Source organism: Condylura cristata, unplaced genomic scaffold, assembly GCF_000260355.1.
Source record: "Condylura cristata isolate star-nosed mole 26May11 unplaced genomic scaffold, ConCri1.0 scaffold00017, whole genome shotgun sequence".
Classification (NCBI taxonomy): Eukaryota; Metazoa; Chordata; class Mammalia; order Eulipotyphla; family Talpidae; genus Condylura; species Condylura cristata.
Genome location: NW_004567118.1, coordinates 13,324,908 through 13,335,613, shown reverse-complemented (window position 1 = coordinate 13,335,613; position 10,706 = coordinate 13,324,908). Strand labels below are relative to the sequence as shown.

The following is a 10,706-nucleotide window of genomic DNA, read 5'->3' as shown; positions in this document are numbered from 1 at the left end:
ACCTCCGGGGCAGGCAGGGATCGAACTCATGCGGAAGTGGCTTTAGCTTCTCAGTGCAGTGCTTTAACCCGCTGCACCACCAGGGAGGGCCACATCAGCCATATTTTAATAGCTATACAACTACTGTATTAGACTAAGTATTTTCTTTGAAGAAAGTTCTATCAGACAGAAGTGCTTAAGGGAGTATTTAGTTTTTCCATTACATAGCTTGAGGAAAATGTAAATAGACATACTGGTTTACCAGCTGTTCAACATCCCCAAATTAGAATTTGCACTGTTAGCAAATATTTATAAAATAAATACACTGCTTCTGCAAAAATGTCGGGTTTACTATTCTACAAATGAAAATTCTGTGATTCCTACATAGAATGAGTCTTTAAAAATAGTGAAACATCACTTTAAAATTATGAACTTCACTGTTTCAAAAGTCATCTGCTGTCAGATGTTTTACAACAGGTGGTATACTGGTCATATGCAAAACTATTCAGACATAAAAATGATACTAATATATAAGATGTATAAATCTTGAAAACATACTAAGCGAAAGAAGTCAGGCCTAAAAGACCACATATATGATTCTATTTATATAAAAGAATCAGAAAAGACAAATTCATGGATATAGAAAGCAAACTAGTTACTAAAGGTTGAGGGTAGAAAGGGGAGTGATAGGTAAGGATTTATTTTGTTGTGATGGAAGTGTTCTAAAGTTTGATGGTTGTACAATTTAATGTACATGCTAAAAGTCATGGAATTGTATACTTTAAAAGGATGTATCTACACTACCGGTACAAGAAAAAAGTGTCATCATTCTTTTTGTCTGTCTGACTATGGCAGCCAAAATTGAATGGAGCAATAAAGGTGAAAAATATGGAATTTTTGCCACTCAGAAATAATTTCATAAACAGTAAAGGGCCTGCTTTTCTCAAAAAAAAAAAACCAAAAAAAAAAACCCCTAAAATTTGACCTTACAAGGAGTGTTGGAAAATTATCCCCTTCCATTATTGCTTTCTGGCTGACTGCCCATATAAACCTATAGCGATAAACCTAAAAATGAAAGAAAATAAAGATGTATTTCAATACAATGGACAAAAAAAATTCTAATAAATAAATGTATTTTTTTTTTAAAGATTTATTTATTTGTGCATACAGAACTGGGGTACAGGTCAGAGGCTCAGGGACGGTGAGAGGCTTCACCAGAGACAGAGTGGGGAGCAGAACAGGTAGATCGACGAAGTACACTGCTGAAGGGAGCAGCGGGCGGGGCAGGGGGGGTCTGCCTTGGCCATGTGGTCACCTCCGGGGCAGGCGGGAATCGAACTCATGCAGAAGCGGCTTTAGATTCTCAGTGTTGTGCTTTAACCCGCTGCACCGCCAGGGAGGGCCAAATAAATTTATTTTTATAAGTTGTTTTCATATCAGTTCAGCACAAGTATAAAAGACTCTGGGACCCTCCCTGGTAGGCATGCTGCCAGCACTGCAAAGCTAGCAGCTGCAGCTACTGCCGCTTCAGCTTGAGCTGGAGCCCCTGCCCGGGAGGTGACCCACACCAGCACAGCAGACATCTCTTGTCTCACCCACTGCTCCACTCAGTAGCATACTTCATCCATCTGTCTGTTCTGCTCCCCACTCTGTCTCTGATGAAGCCTCTCACCATCTCTGCACCTCTGGCCTGTATCCCAGTACTATATGCATAAATAAATAAATCTTTATAATAAAATAAAAGACTCTGAGCTGTAAAGATATGAGAAAATGAGGGCCCTCCATTGTGGTGCAACTGGTTAAAGCATAGCACTATGAAGCTGTCGCAGCCATAACAGCAGGAGTTCGATCCCTGGCCAGGGAGGTGACCCACATGGCACGGCAAACCTTTCCTGACCTGCCTGCTGCTCCCTTCATCAATGTACTTCAGTCACTGTTCTGTTCCCTCCTCTGTATCTGTGAATCCTCTCACCCCCTCCAATCTGGCCTGTACCCCAGTTCTTGCATGCATAAATAAATAAAACCTTAAAAAATAAAGGAGATTTTCTTTTGCCTTAATACTTTCAGAATTAACTAAACAGACGCATAAAAATACATATGTAAAGTTGTTCAGTAATGAAAAAGTTGGTGCCAGTTTTAAAAATAATCAATAGGCAGCACTGATTATATACTATACTGCAATCACACAATGGTAATTTACTATTGTAGATGTTAAGGCAAAGTACACTAATTAGTATGTATGTGTGGATATTCACAATATATTTAGTAAAAAATAAAACTGCTTTACATTACAGTGCACAATATGATCTCATTGTATGCACAGAATAAGCTTGGGAAAATATGTACACCAAACTAAAAAAAAAAAAAAAAGAACTATCTCTGGGTATTATAAATAGTATAACTGCTTACTTTCTATATTTTTGATTGTTTAGATTCAAATTTCTTTACAATAAGGCCTATATAACTTACAATTATAAAATGGGGGGGGGGAGTCTCCCAGGTGTGCCAGGGGTTAAAGCCTAAGAGTTTATCAAGCTATTGCCTGCCATTGTGGCAAGAGTTCAATCCTGACCAGGGAGCTGACCCACATGACACAGCAGACCTCTCCTGTCTTGCCCACTGTTCCCCTCAGTGTATTTCAGCAAATCTGCTTATTCTGTTCCCCACTGTCTCTGGTGAATCCTCTCATCTCCTATACCTCTGGCTTATACCCCAGTTCTTGTATGCCTAAGTAAATAAAAAGTAAATCTTTTTAAAAAATAAAATTAACACAACTATAAAGTGTACTTACTATCAAAGGTTATACATGGTTATTATCAAGCTAATTTAGAGGGAAAAGTAGGTACTCAATCTGACAAAATCCTCTCTCTAGAAGTGGCCACTCTTAAGGCTGATCAGATTATTTTGCTTCATATATATGTGCAAAATATAAGTGTACAAACATTAATTTTAATTTTTCTCAGAAATAGAACTGCACTTATTATATTGGCACACAACTTCAACTTTTCCACTTGATACATCTGGATATATTTTGTTTAAACATTAGTATGTGTTACTCTTCGTAAAAACTGGACAGTATGCATGTTATTGTTTACTCTTTTTAAATAATAAATAAGCTATTAAATAATATTAAATAATAAATAAGAAATAAGCTATTTCTGTTAAAAACAACCGAAAAAACTAAAAAAGTCTGTGATCCATTAGTCTTGAGCGCCCCCTTCTGGGGCTCTTCACTGATACCAAAATGTTAACTTAAAAATCATTGACAAGTAACCTTTCAGCCTAGTACATAAAAATTCAAAAGAAAAAAAAATGTATGTCTTTAAATTATTTTATCTAAATGTTCTTTATTATTTTATGACATATTACTGGTATGTACTAGAACCTAATCAGGTGAAAAGACAAGAAAATCAAATGAAGCAATTTGACCTCCAAATGCCCTTCCAGACCAAGTAGGTATATCAATGGTGGGATGGGATTGAAGAATGTAAAGTGATGACACATAGGCAATAATGAAAAGAAGTTTCTTCCTCTTCAGCCAGAGAATATCCTTACCTCTCTCTTCACATTTCAAAACTCGAAGAGTTAGCTCTACTTCCAAATGTCTAGGTAGTTTACACAATGCAACATTCCTATCCATCTGAGTCTATGATTATATACTATCAAGACATACAGTTAAAAAAAAAGGGGGCTGTTGGAAGAGCTTGCCTGAAAGATATCACGTATACTTTGACAAACACTACAGTTACCAAACACTACAGTGACATTTCTTTATCTAACAAAGTCCAATTTTAAAATATGGCAACTTAATTATGTCTTTTATTTTACAAAACTGATACAAGAGAATTATGACTAGATTTTTAATAGAAACTAAACCAAACTTCAAACCTTAGTGTCTGAATTACTTGCTTTATAGACATTACTGTTTTGATTCTAACTTTATTGTAGAAGTCTCTTGACTATACTTACAGCTAATCTGTGATTATTTGCAAGGCTGATCATTTGCTGGGCTAAGCCATTTAGTAATCGAGTACGAAGGGATAGATCATCTAGGTCATGTCGAAAAGGAAAAGCAATACCATCCACTATCACTAATCGAACCTAAGTACAGAAGAAATAATGATATTAGCTTTGGTATTAAAAACAACAGAAATGGCATTGAAAAATACCATTTAATTTTGACATTTTTGCCCAAAACAGTCCATTGCAGAAAAAAGAAACACATAAAATCCAGTACTCTATTTTCAATCCTCCAAAGGCTTTATTTTGGAGTTATAAATCACTCATCCATTGCTTTCTGCAGTAATCACCAAAAGTTAAAAAATCCTCTGGATTTGATAATTTATCAACTTTAAAAAAATAACAAAAAGGAATAATAACAATTTTCATATAATTTACAATTATATATCATCTTTATATAAGTATTTTATATTGAAAAACACACTGAAGTCTTGGCACAATTTTTTCCCCCTATCTCATAAGATTGGGTCAAAGAAGAGGCTTTTATGAAGTTATGTCAAAGTTAGTAATTTTTATACACTGTATTTATTCATTCCTTCATTCATCAAAAATTTATTGATAACTACCACCATAGTGAAGAGAAAAGGTCCCTGCTCTTTTGCAGGATATGTTCTAGTGGAATAAGGTACAATTAACATGCACACAAATATATATAATAATTTCTGATAATGATAGGAACTTTCAAAAAACTAAAACTGATGGAAATGATGGAGGAATAAGCAGGTGATAGGGTAGAAAGAGACTAAATCAGGCTGAATGTGAGAAAAGCATCAAGCAAAGTAGGCAAAAGAAAAGTACCTTTAGGAGGGAAAGTCAACTCAAATATAAATGAACATAAACAAAGCTCCTAAGACCCAAAAAAGTTTGGCATATCTAAGGATCAGACAAAAAGTACTGAGAGGGAGTAATAGGAAATTACATCAGAAAGACAGCTGGCCATATATTTGAGGCATATAGCAAAGGAGGATTGGGGGTGTTATCAAAGGTGAGGGAAGAACACAAGAGACTATGATGATGGTTCATAGGTGCTATGATGGTGGGAAAACTGTAGGAATTACACCTGAAAGGAAAACAATGATGTACAAAAATATTATTAAAACTGAAGAAAAAGAGAAATGAGATTGTTCCCATAAATAAAGATAAATTATTCATATTGTGGAAATCTGAAAAAACTGAGGTTGTAGCAAAATATTGCAATGTCAGAAAAATAATCATATCTTCCATTTCCACAAACTAAGGACCAACAAAGACCCCATCAGATTTTAAGAACGTAGAGCTATAGAGAAAATTTGGGTCAGTCTACAAGTCTGATGTGGCTCTTACTACTAAAAAAAAAAGTAATAGATAATGCAATATGTATAAAAACGGGATGACAGAAAAAAACTTAATAATGATCAATTTTGGGGAGAGATGCTAGGAAGCAATAGAAGAGTAATTTTATTTTTCATTTTACCTTTCTATACAATTTGTTTCATAGAAAACTATTCTACCATTATTGGAGGCAGAACTTCTTTCTTTAGTTCCAATTTCTTACCATGGGTATTTAAAAAATTATTAATGCAGAATGAGAGAATGTGTGAGTGACTATATTTGTTAAATAAATATAAAGAAATCATAGAACAGCTAAGAGTGAGACTTTCTGAAATGGTTTGTCGCTCATTTTTCATGTTAATACTGCTGAAGATACTGGCTAGTTATGTTTCAATAGTTTGTCTCGTACCTTTGAATGTTCTGAAAGGAAGTCAGTAAGGAGGTAAACTTGGGCCAGTAGCTCTGTGTAGTCACGACAACGAAAATAATAAATATGGGAAAGAATATTTTCAAGAGTGAAATCCTCCAAAGCTTTTGTGTACTCTGAAATAAACAATCAAACACATTTAAAACAATTAGTTGTACCCGCTTTATTATGTTGGTGATTGTAAAAACAGTATTTTTAACAAAGTGCTTCAAAATTTTTTGAATAATTCTTCAATGAAAAGATGACAAATTATAGTAAAATTATGACAATGAACTATAATTTTATAACTCCTGATCTTTTATTTTCATCTATCCACTTTCTTATATATTAGCTGCTTCACCGTGTGTTTGATTCCTGGCCCCAGAGGTGATCCACATGGCACAGCAGACCTCTCCTGTCTTGTCCGCTGCTCCCTTCAGCAGTGCACTTTGTTGGTCTGCCTAATCTGCTCCCCACTCTGTCTCTGGTGAATCCTCTCATTGCCCCTCTACCTCTAGCCTGTACCCCAGTTCTGTATTCATAAATAAATAAATCGTAAAACAACACTATTTCTATGTAACAAGCACAAAAAAAGCTTCCCAGACACTTTAATTATACAATTGCCTCAGTCATGAAGTCAATTACAAAATTTCAAATATTTTCAGATATAGTTTTCAAAGCTACCTTTGCTTTTACAAACCAATATGAAAGTCAATCTCTACTAAATGTATTGAATACATTTACTTCTGTTAAGATATTCAACATTAGTTTATACCTGACAAGCAGGAGCACAGTGAATTGAAGTCATACATAGAAATAAATACATATACAGGTTTTGCCTTAGAACTCTTACAGTAAAAAGGGCCATAAAAGTGGAAAAAGAGGCTAGTTCAAGTTTTAACATTTCTCATTTTGCAAGAGATTTAATCCTAGTACACCATCAAGTCATTAAGGTTCACATTCCAAATGGTCCCTTGCCCAAGTTTGAGAGGGGTACAATTGCAAATTACCTTTTCATACAGAAAAAAAGAGGACCACGTGTTAACATACCCTCTCCATTATGAGTTTCTGCTATAAGATGAAGGTGCTGAATGCAGGCAGTAGCAAGGTCTACCACTCTCTCAACCATAAAACTTCCCTCTGTATCAATAAAAACCGCTTCACCTTCCACTCCTCCAAAACATTCTGGTATCTGTACATCTACTGCCAACTGCATACTGTCAAAAAAAAAAGAAGTCAAACTAAGAAATCATAATGAATACCTAAAGCGGGAATTTCCAAACTCTAGAGCATCATCCATTGGCTACTAAGTATTTTGTAAATACAAATATACTCTCAAAGATTCTGAATACACTGGGTTAGGGAGAAGATATGCCCATAGAATCACGATTAAGGACTTTTTAATGATTTTTTAACAATGAAAACCTTTTTTTTTTTATCATAAATACATCTGCTTTTAAACATATGCTCAAATTAATTCTATAGTAAAGCAGAGACTGCCTGTTCACCTCAATGGCATTACAATGTTGTATAACAAAATCTGCTATCAAAATAATTATATTAATTTATCAAGGTGGGGTTCTGCAGTACCACAAATAAATTGATTTTTGTTTGATGCACACAAATTTGCACAGTTAAGAACACATGCATGCCTTTTTTGGTTTCCTGAATGTAGACCAATAATATAATACTGTTATTAAGCCCATCCTGAAGAGGGGAACATTTTGTTTTACCATAATTGTGTCTTTCCAACACCTGGTGCACCACAAATTTCTGTTGTTTTGGTTAAGGGTATTCCACCCCCAAGAATATCATCTAGAGCTGAACAGAAGGTAATTATGAAGTTCTGGGTATGCTCCTGCTCAAGAAGTTCCAGTGCTGTACACTTCTTGCCTGACTCAGCTGTACCAACATATCTTGTTTTATTTGTGACACATTCTCTTCTTATAATTTGCAGAGTTTCTAAGGCTTCCTCTTTAGATATCCCGACTTCTGAAAATTAGAGAAAAAAAAAAGACACTTTGCTGTTACAAATTTAAAGTCTAACAGTGTTGAGTTTTCATTAATTTTTAGATAACAGAAGTGATGACAAAAGAATCATAAAAAAGTAATATTCCAAGCTGATTTTCTAAGTTAGTAAAGCTATTTATCTGTTTTCTTAGTCTTCACATATTTTATAGATTTCTTACCTTAGTAACAATTCAGCAACCTATTTGTCTAAGCATTTTGAATAGTGCAAGGGTGTCTCAGAAGGTAGAAATCAAATGTACTAGCTGCCAGTCATTTAACTATGCCCTCTGGTCTTATAAAGCCGTAATTACTTTGTTCTCATAAGATATATAAATTATTTTTCAGAAAAGAAAGAAAATGGTTACTTTAAACTGCTTAAAACAAGGTGCAACTTCAAGAAATGTGTATTATTACTCAAAATTAAAACATGGGCATGATAAATCCTTCATCACTCCAACCTATTTAATGAGAATAATTATTTGATGCACAAATATTTTAAACAATACATTTATACTTTTGCAAGTACACAATTTCATACCCATCCAACAATATGGCCTCAGAAAACAGCATTATAAAAGCTGCTATAGTGTACTTCCCCAATCTGCCTGTTCTGTTCCCCACTCTGTCCCCACCCTTGCATGTCTGGTCTGTACCCGCCCCCCCGTAAGCATAAATAAATAAATCATTTAAAAATATATAAATAAACAAAAGCTGCTATAAAAAATAAATAAGGCGTTATCAATTAGGCGTTTGGTCAGTTCTTACTTTTGTGAGAAAATGAACTATAAATATGGTGCTAACAACAAAATAAATGATAAGGAAATTAATTAAAGTCCTACCCAATTTAAGACCTTCAACTGGTGTCAGATCACTTCGGCTTGTGAATCCTGACTGTATTACTACCATGTGGTCATTATGTTTGGGCAAATTAATTTTTGTGTCTCGGATTTTTTTTCTTCCTTAAAAGGATGATGAGACAATGCATGTAAAAAGCATGATAGAATGCCTAAGCTACCCAAAAATGCTTAAATAATTGTTAGCTAATATTCAGACTCTTATTTCTTCCTTGTAAAACCAATTTGTTGAAAGAAAAAGAGCCATCAAACTGTGGGAAACACAGTGTGAGAATTAAGACTTAAAACTAGTTAACATTCAGTTGGGTCTACATGTAGTCTTGTGTGGTAAACTGAAACACCCTTATTTTCCATTAACAAGCTCGATGACTTAAAATTCTGTTCTACTTTTATTGCACAGTTCTGGGCAGTAGGTAATGTCACATGCACACTGAGAACGATCCCAGCCAGCTTCATTTTTGTATACCTAGGATTTTGTGATTTCCACCACAGTATAAATCTAATGTTCTGGAATGTGAGGTTTTGGGTCTTCTTTCTATTGTTTTCTCCAGGTTGGAGGGGTTGGGTAGGAGGAGCTGGGGACTACTTCCTTTTCTCACTCTTAATGTCTATAGTCCTATGACCCCTCTGCATTTCCCAAATGTAGGTAATCCCTGACTCTTGAATGAGAGCCCTTCTGGGCTTCAATCCTGTTCCACGACTTTCTAGCCGAGTCACCATAAAAAGTGAACTTCCCCGAACATCAGTTCCTTCATCTATATACTGTACATAATAATGCACCCGCAAAAGGGTGACTTTTATTTTTAGTATAAATGATATGGCCCCCCTGGTGTCCAGCAGGCATGGGAGAGGAAGCAATCAGTAAATGTTTTCACGAGCACATTCCGAGAATTCAGACTACTTTTACGTGGCTTCAAGGGGCCGTTCCCACGTAAACGCGGGGAGCCGCGGCGGCGGCAGCGGCAGAATGTGGGCTGAGGCTGAAGGCAAAAGCAGCAAGCCCGAGGCGTCATCGGCGGCAGCCAGCGTCTCAGCTTGCCGCTGGGAGTCGTTACCTTTGCTGAGCTCGGAGGGTTTCACCTCGAGGAGCTCCTCAGCAGTCTGGAAACCCGCAGACACCAGCTTCACACGCACCGCTGGGGACAGAGGGAAACTCAACAAGTCCCGCTGCATTTCAACGCCCGCCGCTTAGGCGCGCAGTGGAGCGGCCCTGCGCGCGCAGCACCCGGCGCCCAAAACCCGGAACCCCGCGTCCGTGACGTCACGCGCAAGGAGGAAGGGGCGGAGCTGCGGCCTGGCTGCACGCGGCCTCGCGCTGCCGTCCTGCGGGGGTTTTCTGCGAAATATACACGGCTTGGTACCGTTTCCGTCGCGACTTCTACGACTCCCTCTTGGGGTCTCCCCATGAGACCTACACCCCGACAATAAAAAGATGGCTGGAAACCAAAGTTTGGAGAGCCAGGCCCACTGGATTTTATAGACCACATGGCCTCACCGTCGCCCTACTTGTGGGCTGGAAGCCTGGGGTTACCAATGGCAGAAACACACACGTAGGCCAATTGCATGGAACAGTCATACACAGATTAATCCGCTTCTCCTTTATGGGGTTCTAGTTCCGGCTCATGTCCCCCGCCCCTTTTCTGCAGCTTTTCCCGCTCCCGCCCTATCCTCGCGAGGCATTGTGGTCCAGCCCCCCCCTGCCCCCCCAGCCGTGGGGCGCCCTACCTCGCGAGGCATTGTGGTCCAGCTCCCCCACAGGCGTGGGGCGAGCTCGGCGCCCCGTCCCCGCACCCACTCACGCCTTCCCGCGAGTGGAGTCTGGAGCACTGTGGTTTCCGAGACCGTTACTTCTTCGCGGCCTGCCTAGCTAAGAAGTAGCTGAACGAGTAGGCAAGTACCATCCTAGGGTTGCCCGGGCCTGGGTTCCCTGGTGCTGAGAGGGAAGAGTTGGCCTCTAAAAGACAGAGGTGGGGAGGGACCGCTGCGAAAGTAGAGAATTGTGAGGGGGTTGAGAAGCGGTTTGAAAGGTAGTTTCCAAATTCGTACCGTAACTAGGTGAGTATGATTTGCTTAGAGAGTAACTCATCCATACCATACTTTTGGCTGCGATTTTTAATCTTAACTTT

General features: G+C 37.9%; 1 protein-coding gene across 1 annotated transcript in view; it reads right to left on the bottom strand.

Moving 5' to 3' along the window:
- The window catches only part of RAD51C (RAD51 paralog C), a 20,547-nt gene extending 10,750 nt beyond the window's left edge, over positions 1-9,797 (bottom strand). The window contains exons 1-5 of the mRNA XM_004685016.2: positions 9,636-9,797; positions 7,450-7,708; positions 6,767-6,933; positions 5,720-5,853; positions 3,949-4,080 (exon numbers count right to left, since the gene is read on the bottom strand). Coding sequence (XP_004685073.1) covers positions 3,949-4,080; positions 5,720-5,853; positions 6,767-6,933; positions 7,450-7,708; positions 9,636-9,753 — 810 coding nt within the window. The 5' untranslated portion in view covers positions 9,754-9,797. The remainder of the gene's footprint in view (positions 1-3,948; positions 4,081-5,719; positions 5,854-6,766; positions 6,934-7,449; positions 7,709-9,635) is intronic.
- Positions 9,798-10,706: the final 909 nt, after the last annotated feature.